General features: G+C 36.4%; 1 protein-coding gene across 5 annotated transcripts in view; it reads left to right on the forward strand.

Annotated features, from left to right (window-relative positions):
* DENND4A (DENN domain containing 4A) overlaps positions 1-19,109 on the forward strand; it is a 57,989-nt gene extending 38,880 nt beyond the window's left edge. For 4 of the 5 annotated variants that reach the window (XM_032994369.2, XM_032994368.2, XM_042803710.1 and 1 more), the window contains 18 exons: positions 15-150; positions 760-966; positions 1,063-1,191; positions 1,455-1,599; positions 3,680-3,799; positions 5,370-5,510; positions 6,415-7,508; positions 8,420-8,630; positions 9,786-9,880; positions 10,922-11,097; positions 11,205-11,348; positions 11,766-11,976; positions 12,222-12,476; positions 12,995-13,112; positions 13,259-13,285; positions 13,802-13,964; positions 14,897-14,961; positions 15,188-19,109. In XM_032994369.2, the coding sequence (XP_032850260.2) occupies positions 15-150; positions 760-966; positions 1,063-1,191; positions 1,455-1,599; positions 3,680-3,799; positions 5,370-5,510; positions 6,415-7,508; positions 8,420-8,630; positions 9,786-9,880; positions 10,922-11,097; positions 11,205-11,348; positions 11,766-11,976; positions 12,222-12,476; positions 12,995-13,112; positions 13,259-13,285; positions 13,802-13,964; positions 14,897-14,961; positions 15,188-15,324 (3,574 nt within the window). In that variant the 3' untranslated portion in view covers positions 15,325-19,109. The remainder of the gene's footprint in view (positions 1-14; positions 151-759; positions 967-1,062; positions 1,192-1,454; positions 1,600-3,679; positions 3,800-5,369; positions 5,511-6,414; positions 7,509-8,419; positions 8,631-9,785; positions 9,881-10,921; positions 11,098-11,204; positions 11,349-11,765; positions 11,977-12,221; positions 12,477-12,994; positions 13,113-13,258; positions 13,286-13,801; positions 13,965-14,896; positions 14,962-15,187) is intronic. The other variant, XM_032994370.2, reaches the window with a different exon arrangement.
* Positions 19,110-19,508: the final 399 nt, after the last annotated feature.

Below are 19,508 nucleotides of genomic sequence, written 5' to 3' on the forward strand. Positions count from 1 at the left end.
CATTTCTTTTACAGCTATAATGGATTTCCAGTATTAAAGCTAGATTTGTTCGAGCGACCTGAAGGATTTCTCACAGCACCAAACAACAAACTGTCCTCAAAAGCCAGTAGTCCCAACAGCCCATCACCAATGTTCAGGAGAACTAAACAGGTACTTGCAGGTGTTCTTGTGGCATGAGGCACTTTGGAAAGTGTCAGCTTGCTGCCTTCATCTTGAGTTTGGCTATAAAGACTGATGGACAGTGGCTGCAGCCTAACTAATGGTTCTTCACTGACACAGTGACTATAGGGTAGTCATGCTAATTGTTCTTTGGATGTTCACCTGTGCTTCTTGCCTACACTGTATTGTACAGGGCCCATGTACACAGATTGTCATTTGCTTTGCTGTCCCTATACCTTCGACATTCTTCATGCTGTTCTCCATGAGCATAAACTGTTGAGCTTCTACATCTACTTTTTAATTGCTTTTCACTGTCCAGGGCTTTAAGAGGGGCTCTGACTTTGAAATGTTTCTTACAAAAAATGCAGACCAAAAGTAATAGGCATAAATTTAAAGAAATGCAAGTTTTTAGGAGGTGAATATTGCACAACTGGTTTTGGTATCACGCTGCTTTCATTGTCTTTTTCACTTTATTGAGTATGTTGTTCATATCAATGTTGCAGTTTCTGTAGGTAGAATGATATATGTTTAGTATTTAACATATACGTTTGTGTAATGTGTATGTAAATATGCACAAATAATCTGTATGATTCTTTACAGGAAATCAAATCTGCACATAAAATTGCTAAGAAGTACTCATCCATACCACAGATGTGGTCCAGATGTTTGTTACGTCACTGCTATGGTCTTTGGTTTATCTGCCTTCCTGCGTATGTGAAAGTGTGCCATTCAAAAGTCAGGGCTCTGAGAACTGCATATGATGTTCTACAAAAAATGCATACAAAAAAAATAGATCCACCTGATGAGGTAAAATACAGCAGCCCCAGAATTCCAGAAATAGCCCATGGGTTTTATTGAATGTGTGTTTAACTATAGAAGCACAATACTAATGTGTATTTTCAGGTATGCTACCGAGTACTCATGCAACTGTGTGGACAATATGGTCAGCCTGTGCTAGCAGTGAGAGTGCTTTTTGAAATGCAGAAAGCTGGTGTTGACCCTAATGCCATTACTTATGGCTACTACAATAAGGTAAGTATTTTTGAAAGGGGGGGGGGGGGGGGGGGGGGGAATGCATTTTTATCCAGGCAAATAGAAGCAAGCAAACTAAGGGAGCAGTTCAGATGTAATTCTGTCATTTATAGTAACAGAATAATTGTGATGTCCTTGCTTTTATAGGTTTAGAAGTCTACTTTATAACTGCCAATGTAACTCAATTAGAAATTTAAGTTAATAATTTCACACCTGACTGTTCCTTAAGATGACTGTATTGGACTTTAATGTTTCCAAAATAGGCTGTTTTGGAAAGTACCTGGCCTTCAAGCAGTCGAGGTGGCTATTTCCTATGGATGAAAATACGAAATGTTGTTTTAGGAATAGCACAATTTAAAAAAGCATTGAAGAAGTTACCAGCAAGCACCTCACATACAACCATTCCTGGTAGAGTATTCACATCCTTTTTTATTTTCATGCTGATAAGAAAATTATTTCAAAAAGCTTTCTGTTGCAAATTTGATGATAAAACTGGTTTAGAGGGAAAAAAAAAGTTCTTGCATAATTTTTAAAAAACAGCTCTCTTTTTTTGTCTTTAAATCCAAAATAATGTGCTATTTATTGTATCAGCTCTTCACGGAGACAAAATATGAACCTGAAATCAATGTGATAATTATCCTAGTTCGTACAATAGCCAGTCTCATAACTCACAGAAAATTCTGTCCAGCCTTGCCTTTTTTCATTTTCCCCCTTTTTTGATCTTAGTTAGGTGGCAACTAGAACTAGTCCTTGAATTTGTAGTGCTGTTTGCAGGTTGTGCAAACTAAACCAATCATATTTATTTTTATCTAGAATGTAAGTACAATATTTGAGGCTGTAAATTTTGTTTTTCTTTCTTTTTCTTTCCAGTAAACATTTAAGTGATGTTCAGATGACTATATTACCATGCTGGTGATTACCTGTAGTTTGTATTTTTCGTAGGTAGTACTTTGCACAGTATTTATAGCTTACTGCCAGAGAAGTAAGATACTACATTTTAAACTACCACCAATATAGTTCATTTAGTTGTAGTTGACCTTGGACAACCTTTACAATATACATGTATAAATGTATGAAGATCATCTGAATCATCTTTCCGGTCCCTTCTAACCAGGGGTATTCTATAATTCCAAATATGTAGAAATAAATATTTTCCCTGACAAGCAAAATAGATATGATGGCCTTATGGCTGGAGTGTTTCTCCTAGACTCATGAGACTACAGTCCTACTTCTAGCTCTATCCCTAGCCTTCTGGATGACCTTGAACGTATTTATTTTATCTCTGCCTGTTCTTTGTGAAGCTGACCTTCCTGATAAATCACTGTTTTGAAACCCATCTGCGCAAAGCATTATATAAGAGTTTAGTGACATTGGTCACAACTGAGACCATACAAACTAAGGAGTGTAATTAGTCCTTTACTAAGTAACTGACACTTACATAATTAATAGTATTTGCTTTTGACATCATTGATTTTTCTGTATTTCTTTGCATGAAAGCACATAGCTAGAATGCATGCTGACTGTTCAGGCAATCCCAAAAACTTTCCATAAATTCCAGAATATTTTATCATCTTTACAAAAGCAACAAGGTTTTTACCCTCTCTGTAGAGATTCAGTGCAGCATCTGTAGGGAGAAGAGGGAAAGCAGTTGACTTTCACCCTCTTGATTCTGGGCAGGTGCTTACTGTTCCCTCCTAAAGTGCATGAGTAAATCCCCTAAAGACGCTGTGGGACTGCTGGAGGCTCCAGGCTCACCTGGAGAAAGGACACAATGTGTGTGATTGGAAGTCCTCACTTAGTATTTATAGTGAACAGAAACTTTATCTGCTTTGTTAATTTGCTTTATTTTGGTGCTAATGCTTTGTAAAAAGCTGGATGAGGAAGAGCTATGTTAATGTTAAGTAAATTTGGTTCTTGAAATCAATCAGACTATATGGTCATTGTTTTGTCTTAAGAATGACCAGATAGTGGTTTCAATGTTTGCATGGGTTTTTTGTGTGTGGTGTTGGTTATTCTAATCTTATTTTGCAAACAAACCCATGGTTTCTGCTTCATTGTTTCAACTTTTTTTTACTTTCTAGAGTAAAACCATTAGAATTACATATATTAACTCTGAGGAAAACTTACTACACTAAAATGAAACCCTGTATAAATGCCTCTCAGAGTTCTTGAAAAGTTATGACAATTTAGTCAAATAAACCAGGCAACAGAATCGAAGACAAGCCATGCTTTAATACAGTATTTAAAAAGAAATGTTGCATGTTACCCCTCTAATTTCATCCTGTAGAGCATCACATCAATGTTTATACTGTAAAAATAAGCCAGTCATTTTTCTCACTTTTTCTGTCATAAAATGTTCACCATTAATTGGAATGTACTTGATAAGAGTCCTTTGAATTACTGTGGATATTCAATTTATTCTGTTTAACAATGTCATGCTATTAAATACCATAATTGTCTTTATTCTGTCATCACCCTGTTACAATAGGGGGACTTTCAGACTTTGGCAATAACACATCATTCAAAGAAGAAGCCAGGCAGGGGAAAACTTGTCTTCAAGATATACAAGAACAAAAAGAGGACAAGAGAGAGAGTGACTCCAGTTCTTGTATGTATCTTGTGAATACAGATATCTAGTTCATTGTGGATAAATAAGGATTTCAGCAAAAGCTAAGTGGGACAGCTGAATTTTTTACAGTGAGTGTATGTGATAATGCTGGTTTATGCCCATGCCTTAAATTCTTTCTTCTAACTGTAATTTTCTGGGTGTCTAATGGCTTAACATTCAAAATTGCAGTTCTTTTTTCCCTTCTCTGTTTCAAATAAGTGATAATAGGAATATAAAGGCTTAATGATAATTACAGCTTAATGTTTTTGTCTTTTAAATAAAAATTAAATTGCTTTGTAGTCATAATCTACAGGAAAGCCTATTCTATCAGTCTGTTTTCTTTATAAATCCCATGAGAGGGAAACAGCTGAATTTCTGCAGGTCTGAGATGTCTAAATTACTCAGATCCTTGGAGTTCCCAAAGTTTAGGAGATGCATCAGAAATGAGAGGGCTTTGGACTTGCTGTGGACCCTTTTTTTTTTTTCTTCAGGTTTTGCATCTGCTGTCTATGATTCCCTTAACTGCAGTTGAGCAGCATAGACTATGCAAGCATATAGCAGATCAGATTTTATAGTACAAATGTATAAGTACAATAGATGCCTATATACATTAATTGAAAATACTCTTCATAATACTCCTAATAATACCATTATTTAAATTTTTTCAGTGTGATTTCCCCAACTATTCGAGTTAACTGCCCCCTTGTCAAGTGGAAATCATGTAAAAGTATGAGAATATGGAACCAGAAAAGTTACCTCAGTGTTTTCTTTTCACCACAATCTTCCTTCTAGCATAAGTATTTTTTTCTTCAGTTTGCTTGAATATTTGTATGTTACCCATGATCATAAGAACATACCTGTAAGATGGCAGGCAGGTTATTTAGGTTTAATGAAACTTTTGAGGACACAGAAAATGTGAATTCTGCTGAAAGCTTTTATTTTTAGCCATAATTAAGACAAGTTTATGGCTCTGTATACTAATATTATGTGTTGAAAATGTTTTGCATTTTTGAATACAACTTGAGAATATTAAGCTGCTTGAATTCCTGTAGAGAAGTAATTGTCTATTTTGGGTAGCTACCTGACAACAGAATTTGACTTCCATATCTGAAAGAGGTGAATATAAATACTGTAACACTTGCTTTGTTTCTCTTGTGTAGTCATGGTCATGGGAGTAATGGGATCTCTACAAAGATAGGCTTGTTGGCCTGAGCTCTTGCAAAGGCAGGAGAAAATACTCTTGCATCTATCCTTTGCAAATGAACAACAGTGGTCTTAATCTCCACAACGACCACAGATTTTGGTATGCAAGTACTGGTTACTTGGACTCTGTGTACAGAAGCTTATGAAACTTCTAGTTATAAAAGTAATTCCAGGAATTAAATATCCACAGTTCAGTTGTTCCAGCTTGAAAGCCTCTGCCCGAGTAGATATCAGCCTGTGCATCATGGGATATGTGCAACATGCTGCCACTTAATGCTGCATAAAGCATCTAATAGGTAACAGAAACTTGAGATTGAAATGAAGTTGCTTTGATTTGAAAGAACTGTCTGTCTTTTTCTATTTACAGTGTCTGAAGCAGACAGCGCAAAAGGGAGTGGTGATTGCCTACCTAAACTAAATTATCAGAACTCAAGTAATGCCAAGGCCACTTCTAGCATAGTGCGGCTCAATGGTACAGTTGACAATACCGTAGCAGAAGCTAGCACAGGTGAGTGGATGAGAAAATAGATTTTGATTCTTACGCAGTTTTATCTAAATATATTCCATTTCTAAAAAGAGGTCTAAGTAGTGTACCTGAGTTCTGCTGTCCACAAAAATGAGTGTTTTATCGGTGTAATGACAGTGGCAGGTAAAGTTTGTGGGAATGAGTTTAGGTTAGAGCCTCGATATGCTGTGTCAGGGAGATGCTTCTGAATATTCTGCATTTCCATGTTTTTTTTTTCTTGTTTGCTTTGTTTTGCTGCAGTTAACATATGCTTACAAAATCCCAGGCCTTATTTTTTTCTTATAACCTCCAGCAACTAATAAACTCTTTCAGGATGGACAAGAGGTTTCTTTGCAGTACAACTAAAAGAAACTTTCAGGCATTTTCATAAGTTTTTAGTAATGTCAAATCTGGTTATTACTGTCAGCTGTGCTTGAAGTACTGTAATATTATAATTTAAAGTCTGCATCTTTATGCTGTGCCAAATAGATTGCTCTGACAATAACTCCTTTTGTTGGCTCTGTTTCTAATTCATCAAGTTAGAAAGTTGATGTGTTTTTTTTTGCTATTTTATAGATACCTTTGCTGTCCCTAGCTTTCAAACCTCTTAATGGAGTATGTCTTCAAAAGAGGAAACTAAATACATCTGAGACTTTTCTTTATGGCATCTCTCAAAGTACTTGAGTTGTATGATTTGACTCCCTTTGAAATATTTTTCTGTCTGACCCTTCCTAAAAGTTATGACCACGGTCAACTCAACTTTTCATCCACTAGCACAATACATAGTGAGCTTCATCTCTGTGTTGTACACAGTTTGAAAGATGAGACAAATTTGCATTCTTTTATAGTTTCGTTTAGTTTTCTTGCGTAGCAAAAAATAAAGCACTTCGTTTCATCTGTTTTTCAGAGAGTTCTGTAGGATTGCTGTTTACATCATCTTTTGAGGATGCCAGTGGGGCAGAAGTTATAAAAAGTAAATCCTTAAGAAAGAGACATAAAAGCGCAGTTGAACCTGACTTAAGGGAGATACCATGGGAAAGCAGGAACCGCAACCTGAGTGGAGATGGCTTAGTGGGACTCATGATAAATAGAATAAATCAGGAAGAAAACCCTGGAGAAATTGTTGAGAAACTAGGAGCTGATGCCAAAATCTTATCTAGTGCATTACAGAAAAGTATAAGGCCAAAAACTCTTAATATCAGAACTTCCTCTTTGGGATCTAAGAGAGAAAGTCTGGAGAAAGAGTCTAGTGATGAAGATGCAGCTTTTGATTGCAGTTTTACAGATAAAACAGAGTCTCCTGTTATCTTTGATCTGGAAGACTTGGATACAGAACCCGAAACATCTACAGCAGTGAAATCCTCCAGTGAAAAATCCCGAAAGCTGCAAAGAAAGAGCAGCTTTCCAGTAAAGCCAGTTGAAAAGACAGATGTTGAAACTGGATTTGATCCGCTGTCTCTGTTGGTTGCCGAGACAGAACAGCAGAAAGAGGATGAGGAGGAGGATGATGATAGAAGTGTTTCTACTCCATCTGCAAGACGAGATTTAGCTGAAGAAATAGTCATGTACATGAACAATATGAGCAGCCCTTTGTCAAGTCGTGCACCAAGTATTGAGTTGCAAAAACCCTATGATGACAGAAATGCTAATAAAAAGAGCCCAACAGTAATCCAACCTTGTAGGAGGTCCAGCCTTCCCCCAAACTCCCCAAGGCCATCTAATCTTACCAAATCCAAGAGTTACCACGCAAAAAATGAAGAAAGGCAGAGAGACAGGCTTTGGTCCTCCCCAGCTTATTCCCCAAACAGCCCAGCAAAGGAACAGTCGCAGGATGCAACTAGTGCATTAACACTTGTGTCTTCACCATCATTCAACTTGGATACACTGTTAACACCTAAGTTTGATGTTCTAAAAAGCAGCATGTTTTCTGCTGGAAAAGGGGTTGCAGAGAAAGCCAGCAAATGGTACTCAAAATTTACAATGTATGCTGCATCCTCAAAGGTAAATGTTTATAATTACTTCCCCCCCACAACCTGCCAAAACCTAATTTCCTATAAACTAAGATAAAATCTGTGTAAAGGTTTAATCACTGACTCCTATATGATGAATCCCCCATTTCAGTGACTTGCATCATGGTAGACTATGTGCATTAAGTTGTTTTAGTCGTGTTTAAATTGCCAGGACCCTAATTTTATTCTCCTGGATAAAACAAAATTTTGGTCTAGCATGGGTCCAGAGTATATTTAATGGGAAAACACAAGCATACCATAGTGTGTTGACAGGGCAGAGAAGACTGCTTTTCCATCCCTTATTTACCTAAAGAAAAAAATACTTAAACCATGTTTTTAAGTATTTTCTGCTTTTATGAAAAAAGGGACATCTGCTTGTGTTGATTACTAAAGTGATTTAAGGCTTTTTTTAATTTTGAGCTGAGGTAATTTGGTTAGAATGTTCTTTGCTGTTACCAACTCAAACCAAAATTCATTTTGTTCCCAGTCTTTGGGAATAATACACACTGGTTCCTGTTGCTGTGTTGTCCTAATGTGCTTAAAACCAATTTGAGACTAATTAACTAAAGTGTTAATGATGCCCTACCTATCCTAATGAATTCCCATGGCTGCTGATAACTTTTATAGCAATGGTGGGAAGAAGTTATAGGATTAAAATATTTAAGTTTTCATTTAGATATTTTTATTCGAAGAATCTTTTAAAAGGAATCCTCTTGTAGCTATTTAACCCTGAATGAAACTTAACCTTGTTTCACATTGGTTCTGAATACAGATCTGAGCTGAATGATTTTCCAGGGAGGGAAGTTCATGCCTTGAATTTACTAAGACAAGGCTGCCTCTTACTTTCAGAAATATTTTTGCTTTCCTTTCCTGTTCTCAGTGGAATTTGTTTTCTTCTCTCAGGACCAAAATTCAGACCGAGCAAGTGTTTCATCTCTTGGAGCTCTGGACTCAGAATCCACTTCCCTAACTGATGAAGACGTCTGCAATGATTTTGAAAGTGCTTCTCCTCAGGAGACTACCACATCAGAAATTAAGGGAATTGGCCTCAGCAGGACAAGCCTAGAAAGCTCAGCTTCCCATGATGGCTTATCAAAGCAATTTGACCAGTGTGGTAAGAGACAGCCTTTGCATTGTAGTAATTGATCTGAACAAAAATATTCCAGTTCTAGAAGTTGTTCTTTCATAATTCTCAGTTTGGGATCATCCTAGTAAAGTAAAAGTCAAGTAAATTACTAGTAAATGCCTAGTAAAGTAATTTTTTCTTTTCCTAGCTGTAAACTACTACTTATGCAGCTACGTCCATACCTATGGATATTTTTGTTGTAGAACCTTGGTTTGGGTGTTCTTGCTTGTGGAATAACTTGCATGGTAACATCCTGTCCCTGAAGTAAGTTTCTGGATGCTACATCTATGCAAATAGGAGACCCTTTGGATCCTTCAGTATTCATGTTATCATCTTATTTGTGTAAGCTGTACAGCTCCAGAAAACATCTATAAAAACTTTCAAATGGTAACTTTATTAGTCTGATTTTGTTTTCTAAAAGTAGTAAAAATCCTTTTTGGAAGATTATTTTCTATAATAAGCACCGTTGAGGCTGATTATCAGACAGACTATTGTTTTTTTCCCCCCTAATCCGCACTGAATAATTGACAGTGACTGTTGTATCAATTTCTGTTCTGCTGTCATGATGGAGTAGTGTGTTAAGCAAAGTCAGGATGAAAGGAAGATCTGTCTACTTAGGTCCCTCCACTTAGCACCTAGAAGAGCACGCCCAGATTTGGCTCTCCAGTTTGTGGGATGTGGAGGAACTGGAGAGGGGCAGTGGAGGCTGCCATGGTGGCCAGGGGATTGGAGCATCTTGAGGCTGAGGGGAGCCTGGCTCGTTTAGTGTGGCAAAGAGAAGGGTTAGAGATATCTGCAGTTACAAGCAGCACCTCTATTCCTTCCTTAGTTTTTGTCCAGACGGAAAGTGTGGATACGAATTACTTAATCTGTAGAATTTGTTTCCAAGCTACCAACTGTTGTAAAAGGAGAAAACTGAACATATGGAAATTCTATGTTGGTAGATTTTATTTTTGCCGTTGTTGGTGCTGGGCAGATGGCAGCCTCACACTCCAGCTTCACATTTCTTTCTGTCTGAGTATATCTGATTTGTTGCATCTTCCATCACACATTTTATAACTGAAATATTGTTTGACCAGAAAAACAGTTTACTAAAAATACGTAAACTGAATAACTAATACTTTGCGTTTCTTCTGTTAATAGGTTCTCTCTCAAAGTTCCCTTTACCTGACAAATCAGAGTTGATATCTTCTTGCAGTACAAGTAGTACTAGTGTGTTTCAGAACTACGCTATGGAGGTACAGGATAATTTATTGATTTTAATTGATACTAAAAGCATATGTCTTTAAATATAAATGCTATCTGAATCTCTGTTAAAGTTCAAAGCTTAAAACTAATCCACTGAAAGATAAATATTTGTGTGATAGAGTAGGTTTCATTTCACGTCCTGTTCTAGAAATGTCTTTACTGCAGACACATCTTTTTGTCCTTAAAGCTGCAGTTCTCAAGAGTTTGAGAATTAGATGTCCTTGAATTCAGGCATCTAAATCTCTTGTGCAGCTTAATTTGCTTAAAGTGAAAATACCAAGCCTTAAATAGTACTATACATTTAAAAAAATACAGAGTAGATGATTAGCTATTTCTTGTTGTAGCTTGTAAGATTAATTTGCTTTTTCATTATTACACTGGTTTTGGGTGGCTCTCTTTTTCCTTTTTTTTTTTTTTTTTTAATTTTTTTTATTTTTTCAGTGGATTTGGATTAATAACTGGTTACTTTAATATGATCTTTTATCCCCCCTCATTATACTGGCAGTCACTACAGAAGAGTGTTTAAATTCTAAGAGTAATTTATATAGCTGCATAAATGTGCCTGCACTGTTATATTTGCAAACAAATTACAAATTACATGTTATTGTTAATAAAAACATTATTGAATAACTGGCTGGTTTTACTCTGGGAAGCCATAAAAGGATCACCTAACCCACTTAGCTAAAGTGTATTTATTTCACAAGCATAGTTCCAGATCCCAGTCTACCTGCTACAATAGAACAGAGACTTGCGTTTAACAAATTTTTTCAGACAATGCTTATTCCAGTCATTTACCATACAAGCCATCTGCTAATGCAGTTTGGGTTTAATAGTAGTTCTAAAATATATTAATTTAAACCCAAATGTTCCAGCCTAAAGCCTGGGAACAGATATGTGGCTGCACTTGTATGTAAGTGGTGAGTAGTATTCATCTAAGGGCAAAGATTTTGGCTGTAATTCTAACTGCTTTGTAAAAGAGTAGTAGTTTTGAGAATGTGTTACAGTGGAGTTCTGTTATCTGCTTTATGCAGGTCCTCATCTCAAGCTGTTCACGATGTCGAACTTGTGACTGTTTGGTTCATGATGAAGAGATCATGGCAGGTTGGACAGCAGATGATTCAAATCTCAATACCACGTGTCCATTCTGTGGCAATTTATTTCTGCCTTTTTTAAGCATAGAAATCAGAGATCTTCGCCGACCTGGACGGTAATAACATTATTTGAATTTTTCGTTATTTCGAATGCTCATAATTGTGAAGTGGTTTTTTTGTTTGGTTTTTTTTAGATAATAGTAAGCTCTCACTTTCCCTGCAGTTATTTTCTGAAGTCCAGCCCTTCTACAGAAAACATGCAGTTCCCATCACTTTTTTCAAATCAGAGTGGGAAGTCCTGTAACACAGCTACTGTTGGCCTTGCTACATCTCTGATGTCTGTTCAAGAGGATATAAATTCAAATAGGTAAACCTGCATTTTCTGCATAGAAATTACTCAGGTTCTCTGTGGATATGTATGTGTTTCTTATCAATAGAAATACATTTAATAGGATACTCGCTGAAGAAGAGAAAGCGATTTGAGAGTGTTTCTCCTTGCTGCTTCTCCCTTATCTCTGAGTTGGCCACATTATGCTTTTTCAGCATGGTGTTTACTATTTCAACCCCAATATAAAAATTCATGTAGGCATCTGTAATTCTGCAGATTTTATGAACCCTTTTTAGAATGTTTGTAGCAGCACAAGCGGGAATAATGCTTGAACTGGAACATGAATGAGTGTGGTGGCTGACAAGGGAGAATTTGAGGTGCCAGGTTTGAGCACTCGGTGAAAAACAAAAAGGTGAAATTCTTAACCTTTTTTTTTTTTTTTTTCCTCCCCCATAGCAAATCTAAGGAGCATGACAATATTTGTGCCAGAAGTATCCAGATCCCCTCAGGAAGAAGACCAAATACCTCTGGATCAGAATGTACAAATCACCCTGTGGCAAGGAGTATCAGTACTTTTGGTCCATTGGAGGAAGATGAGAAGGAAAACCAGAAGATCAGCCATATCATTCCTACTGGTAGCCTGCCTGCTACTTTGCAAGGACCAACAGTGTGTAGTTTTTCTACCTTAAACATGGGGTTTTTTAAGTGTGTAGTAGATTAATGTAAAACAGCATTAATTAGAACATAATTAACCATCCTAAATGACAAGAAATACTAGATTTTACTGTTTAAATTTGTATATTAGTTGTATCTTTTACCTGTTGGTGTGTCTCTTAGGGAACAAAAGCATTCATAAGACTTTGTAAAGATAGTTACATTCCAACTAATGGCATTTTTTCTTTTTTACCCCAGGATTCCTTGGGCCTAGAATGGCGCTTACCTAGCCCTGATCCTATAACAGTTCCTTATCTCAGTCCTCTAGTGGTATGGAAAGAGCTTGAGAGCTTACTTGAAAATGAAGGGGATCATGCAATAACAGTGGCGGACTTTGTAGATCATCATCCTATTGTGTTCTGGAATTTGGTGTGGTATTTCAGACGCTTGGACTTGCCCAGTAACTTACCAGGATTAATACTTTCTTCTGAGCACTGTAATAAAAACTCCAAGGTATGGAATCAGATGGGAAATATTGACATATGAGAAATGCTTGCTTTCCCATATAGGAAATCATTAGGTAATTCAGTAACTCCTAGAAATATGTCTTACAATATGCCCCATCCAGCTGTGAATTGGTAAAGAATGTGTAAATTAAAGGAAAATATGTGTAACTCCAGAACTTGGTCTCAGCAGTACTTGTGTGGGGTAGGTGTTTAGCTCTTACTAGTCACACTGTAATTTGTGAAAAGTTACAAAGATGATAAGTTTCTATTTGGCTTTATTGCAGTTTGACTAGTTAAGCAGTAGGAGGAGGAAGAAGTTATGATTTTTAGGACTGTAGGAATGGTACGCAAAATACTCATTTGCTATGTCACTGACATCCTGTTCAAATTTAGCTTTTTACAGCAGTTTTAATATTAAAGCTTTTTACCTTGAGGCCTATAGATGTGAAAGTATATTTTAAATAAAGAAGTCCTCTGTCATGACTTTGCAATAAAGGATCTTTATGTGTGCATTCTCCTGTTCAGATTCCACGAAACTGTATGTCAGAGGACAGTAAATATGTTCTTATTCAGATGCTATGGGACAATATGAAATTGCATCAGGATCCAAGGCAGCCTCTGTATATTTTATGGAATGCTCAGAGTAAGCATTGTTTCTTGTGGTTTTTTTTTAAAGAACAATTTTCATTTTGAGCAACTGAAGAATGTGTTTTGGAAAAAGATGTCTTTGTGGATAGTTCACACAAGATACATAACTGATTTTTGATCATACTACTTTTTGTCTTGCAGGTCAAAATCGCACTCTTTTGTTTGAGAGTGAGTGTTAAGTTTGGTGTTGCTATTCTGTGTGATTTGTTTTGGGAGGGAGGGAGGGTGGTTGTATGCTCAGCAGTAAACTGCTTGAACAGGATTAGTTTTCCAGCGTATCTGTTTCAAATCATTGAGCCAGTATCTCCAGTGGCTTTTTCCTCATTGGGAAGGGAGGAATAAGGGGGCATATGTTTCGGTGATACACTGAACTTACATTGGCAGTTCATCCACTTAGCTTGTTTTCTTATTTTTAGAATTTGCTTATTAAGAATTTTTTTGCCAGTGTTGGATCATATGCCTGAAAATAGCTCATGACCCATTACAGCTGTTGAGTTTTTTCTATTACATGCTTTTTGTGTTTCCTTATGTTGATATTATTTTGACTTGATGTTTATTGTTCTTTGTTCACTGCATATATGTCAACGTTTCCACAGTTTGTGTAGACACCTACCTTTTTTAATAACTTTGTACTTGATACACAAAGAATATATTTATTCTTACAGCATTTCTAATGTTTTTCAGCCCAGAAGTACCCGATGGTCCATTTATTGCAGAAAGATGATGACTCTTTTAACCAAGAGCTCTTGAGAAGTATGGTGAGAAGCATTAAGATGAATGATGTGTATGGACCAATGAGTCAAATACTGGAGAGATTGAACAAGTGGCCACATATTAAAAGACAGCGGTAAGAATACAAACATGCCTGGCTGGAGCAAGGTTGGACAACAATAAGGCTATTGTAGTAGGAATTACGTTTTCATAGTGTGTTTTTTAAAGAACAAAGCCCTGTTCTTTAGCAGTGTTCTCAAATGTGTCAGTCTGGTAAATATTTTTCCTTTGTGTGATAACTTTCGCAAACTTATTTTAGAAAAAGATGGAGAAACTATTTTTCACTTTTTCCTCTCCCTCTTCTTAACTCTGAACAATGAGTAACCAAGTAGGGAGTTTATATATGAGTGTATATTTTTCTTTATTAAATATTTATATACTAGTGTTTTTTTTAAATAAAAACCCTATACTTGTTCCTAGGGTGCACAGGTAGATTTTTTGTTTGTTTTTAAGTTTCCAGTAGAGAACAGAAGGGGAGTTAAAAGAAAGGTTGTCTCATATTTAGGAAGATTTTTTCCATTAGCAGTGGAATTAGTGAAAATTATTTTCTATTAATTTTATATTTCTTGCCTGGATTTGCTGATATTTCTTTATAGTAAGATATATAGCAGCCTTTCAACACCTAGAGCATTGACAGGGTGTTTATTTGCTTTTTTGCCTGCTTTTTCAAGATAACATAGAAATGCAGAAAAGCAAGCTCCTTACCTGCTTGTCAAATACGGTGGAATTTTTCTGAGTGCCTTAAGCGCATGCCTCACGCGGCATGCACCGGAGGCACCCACTGGTGTGCTGGAGGTTGCACCACAAGTGATTTCTGTGGCGGGGGGGTCCCGGGCATTCTCCAGAGGTCAGAAATGATATTTTGGAGGTGGCTGTCAGGAATTAGGTTCTAAATGCTGCTTTTTAAAAATAATTAAATCTTTAAATGCTTCAATCTGTTTTTAATATAGATTGTTTTACAGTATATTATTGCAGCATATAAACTGTCATTTCTTTTTACAATTTCAGGAGCCTTTACAGAGAAATACTGTTTCTTTCACTTGTTGCCCTAGGAAGAGATAACATTGATATAGGTAAGTTTTATAAATTATTCAAATAAGCATAGATGACTGTATGCAAACTAGTTTTTCATCTTCCCAAAAAAATAAAATCTGTATTTTACAAGTGTGCCATTCTGTGGTAAGTGCTGAATAAAAAGGACTTTACAGTTATTTTCTGCTGCTGAGTGCACTAGCTGTCATTGTATTTGGATTGTGCTTTTGAGCACTGTCTGTAGAGGCTGTTTTTCTCTTTCTGCAGATGCTTTTGACAGAGAGTACAAAATGGCCTATGATCGTCTCACAGCTAATCAAGTGAAGAATACTCATAATTGTGATAGACCACCAAGTACTGGAGTGATGGAATGCAGAAAGATTTTTGGAGAGCCATATCTTTAAATATACCTAGATAAAGAGGTGATATCTATGATGTGTACCTGTGTAAAATAACCACTTCAGTCACAAGGAACATCTCAGTCTTCAGTGTTCAAGAACATATGTATGAATGTACTGTGGCAGAAGGCCTATCTACAGTTGTGGAAAAGGACAGAGTGAAAAATGGGCCAAATATGATTTCCCTGTCCCCTTGTCCTTTCTGCAAATCAGTGTGTAGAAAGGAAGATTCTAAACAAAATCAGTTATTTAACTTGGGACAACATATTACAGTTCCCTTCTTAAAAAAATTAAATAACAGGTGGACAGAAACAATGCACTGAAACTAATGTGAGCGAAGTAAATTCTTCAAAATCTATTGTTTACATAGAATATTCATGATGTTATGAAGAGCATACAAAGTTGTATTATACATATTTTAAATTGTTTATAGTAAGTTGATATTTTTTTAATTTTTTTAAATTACTGGAGTGAATTTTAAATGGACTTGCTGCATAAGCAATACAGTGCTTATTTTTTTTGCAGTACACTGCTATTTATAGTAACTTGTCCAGTTACTTTTTGAAGAGTGATTTGTTTCTAAAGCAGAGTAGGTGATGTTAACCTTCACCTAGACAGTACTCTAGATACAGGATTTCTCTCATGCACACATGAAAAACATGTTACCACAGCAATCAGAAGGGGAAGGTATGGTAAACTTCTATAAAACTCTACTAATGAACACACTGATGTCTCTGTAAAACACTTCTGTGGAAATCTACTTCTCTTCCTCTCCTGTTCCCTCCCTAGTAAAGAGAAAGCATACTGAAGAGTCCTACAGGTTATTTCATGGAATTAGTCCATCTCAGCTGTTGGCATTTGTTAATGTAACCTCATTACAGGTATAATACAAAGCAAATGACAGCCTGCAAGAAGTTCTTCATAAACATGCAGTGTTCAGAGTCTTGGTGGATGTGTTTGAAACACACTAAATATGACACGTACATAATGCTAATCCAAAGCTTTTAACTAAAATACATGCAGCAAACTTGATACAGGGAATATATACGGAATGTAACTTATTGGGACATATTGTGTATAGTTAAATGTACTTGGAATGTTTGGTCTCTATTTCACAGGCAAAACAACTTTTTTCTGTGAAGAAAAACTCTATGTCAGTCCTCGTGGGTGGAGTCATGGCTTTTGACTCATGTTTTCTTGTTCTAGAGATTTAAAAAAAATGTTCTGTGCTCTCGATCACGTAGCAACTCCTCACCAGAAGGTAGGCTACAGAGAAAATATCAGAAGTCTTGTATGGAGGTGGGAAAACAGACATTAAATTGTATAAAACAACCTAAACAAATTAAACCATGCTTTAACAAGTAGCTTTATTTTAAGTAATCTTAATGATTTTCCAATTCTAATTTCTTTTAGTTGTTGCTGTTACAATACTTCTAAATATTCAGCTGTTACATTAGATTTTATATTTCAGTCTGCCTTACCAACAGCTATTTTTAAAATCTCTTTAGTTTGCAAGTGTAATAATACAGCAATATTTAGTTAGGCAGAAAGGAGATAAACTTTAAAACTCATATTTACTTTATTAAATGAAATAGTCAGCCTCTTAGAGGTTTAAATGAGAAGTGATGCTGCTATGAAGCTCTATGTAACCTCCTCCCAGACATCTGTAAAGTAGTAAGACGATGCTGCCCTAAGGAGAAAGGATTTAAAATTTGTAGAGCTGAAGGTATATGCTGATGATAATTGCAAGATGCAGTCTTGTTGGATACAGCTTTCAGGGGGTAATACGTCTTCTCTAATTTGCTGCTAATTATGTAGCTGACCTTTTTGACAGTATCCCCCCACCCTGAGGTGGAGCTAGCAATGCTACACTTACCAACATTTGTCACATTTAATTTATTTTAACAATTTGTGATGCTCTCTTTTTGTACTGCCACGCTTGTAAAGTATTCCTCATGCATGAAATATAGCTACTTTTTTCACCTAGGTACACAGTAAAGAGTGTATCGGTGTAGGGTGGATACATATCGCCTTCATTCTTCTGAGCTCTTGTGGAAAACACGAGGTTATTTTTTTAACATATTCATCGTAAGTACCTATTAGTGTGCATGTATGCTCTGCTCTGTACAGTAGGTACACTGTATTTACCAAGTAAAAGTTGCATACAGTAGTTGCTCTGTATTTAAACCCATACACGTTTGTGCTGTGTGTACAGTAGTGTTCCGAGCTCTTTGCAGTTCTGTTTCCCATGTCATTTACCGCTTGGGGCAGCCACTGTTTTATAGGACCTCCAAGCCGTGAAGGAGAGCAAGTGCTTTTTTCCAGAGCTGCCGTGGTGTGTTAGAGGTGCTGAGCTATGAAGCGAGCTTCGCGCTTCCTGTTTCGGTCTGGCGGAAGCGACTGAGCCTGGTCTCTAACCACCGCTTGCTGGGACATGGCGCTGCAGCTGCGTGGGCTGGCACGGGCACAGATGCAGCACTCGTCATACGTGGCCCGCTTCCTCCGTTCTAGTCCCAGCTTCGTTGTAAGTAATTCCAACTGTCCTCAGACTTACAAAGCCAACAAGTTTGCCACTTCACACAAATATCAACAGTCCTGCCAGTATTCTCAGAAGAGTATATACCGTACCATGAAAAGGACTGCAGATGCGTCCTTCACACAAACAATCTTACTGTGTTCTTGCATCTTCAGAGTGGCACTCCTGAAGCGTTGCTGATGCTGATTTGGGTGTGCTTTTAAATTACGATATCATGTAGTCGTTCATCAAGTAAAATCATTATACTTAATTAATTGGTTTATAAAGTCTGTTGCAAGTCAGTCCACTGTAGAAATACTATAATAAAATATAGTTGGAATAGTGATATATTTTAAGTGGGAAATTTTCCTCATTCAAGTCATAATGTCCAAAATGTAGGTCCTGAGGTGGATAATTTTTAAGCATCATACAATTTAGTGTTGAAACAGTTTTGAAATCTCACTGTCCTTTATTAGAAAAGCAATTTGAGTATATTTTCCAATACCGCAAAGATGGATAAATAAAGTATTTGAGACCTATTTTCAATTTAAAATTTTGTATGAACTGAATTTTCTCCTTTTGTGTACTAAATAATGCTTATGTCAAAAACCTTAAAGGTTTTACATTTGCAGTGCAATATATATTTTGCTTTACTTATGGTTCCACTGGAGTAATTATTGGAGATGAAATACTGAAATGTGAATAGAAATTGTGCTGTTTCTCTGACACTGCTAACTGTGTCCCATTTTGAGAAGCTTTGCTGTTGGTACAGTTACAGCCCGAAGAATTGGACGTCCACTGGCAAATTAAATGATTTGTACCCCAAGAACAGGAAAATTCCTGGATGTAAAATCTTTGTGTAACAAATGGGAGATGCAAATAGTACTGAGAGGGCTATTTCTGGATATTATCTCACTGGGATTTAAAAATGGTACTTTGTTAGTCTGCAAGCAGCACTTTTTAAATGAATGGTTGTAGATTTGTAAATATGTAATGTTTAAATTTTATTTACCAAAAAACAGTATGTTGGATGTTTGCTTTGGTTTGTAGTTCCTTTAAAATATGCAAAGTCAGTGTTCAAGACGTTAAGTTTTTTTTCTGTCTCATCCAAAAAAGAGAAGTTTTACAGTGAGTCAATAAAAAGCTTCAAATCTTTCTGGTTATTTTCATTAACATCTTGTTAGATGGATTAGAATGACAGAAGTGTCTGCAGCTCTTAACTATATTGTTTGCTCACATGAGGTATTGTTAACAATAAACCTTTCAGGTTTGTTGATTGTTGATGTCAGTGGCATTTTTTTCATAGTGGTTATGTAGAAGACCGTGCTAACAACAAGAATTAGTGCTGGATACAGTAATCTGTACATTTCTGAGATTAGTGTCAGGATGAAAACAAAACCCAAGCCGTTCAACTTCTAGTATTTCTGATTCCTGCTTTTAGTTTCTTAGTGGTGATGTGGTATTCAAACACCAACTCCGTTTAGTCTTGTTACAGTAAGATTACTGTAGATTTTAGGGATTGTATTGCAAGATCAGATACAGATTTAAAAGGAGCCGTATGGATAGCTTTCAGGATTGCTCTGCAACCCTCAAATCCCATGTTCTTCTGCATGCAGAAATAACTTTTACTGCTTTGCCTTTTCCTTGAAAACCTTAGTACTACATTTCCCACCAT

This window comes from Tyto alba, unplaced genomic scaffold (assembly GCF_018691265.1).
Source record: "Tyto alba isolate M040663 unplaced genomic scaffold, T.alba_DEE_v4.0 Super-Scaffold_41, whole genome shotgun sequence".
NCBI classification, from domain to species: Eukaryota; Metazoa; Chordata; class Aves; order Strigiformes; family Tytonidae; genus Tyto; species Tyto alba.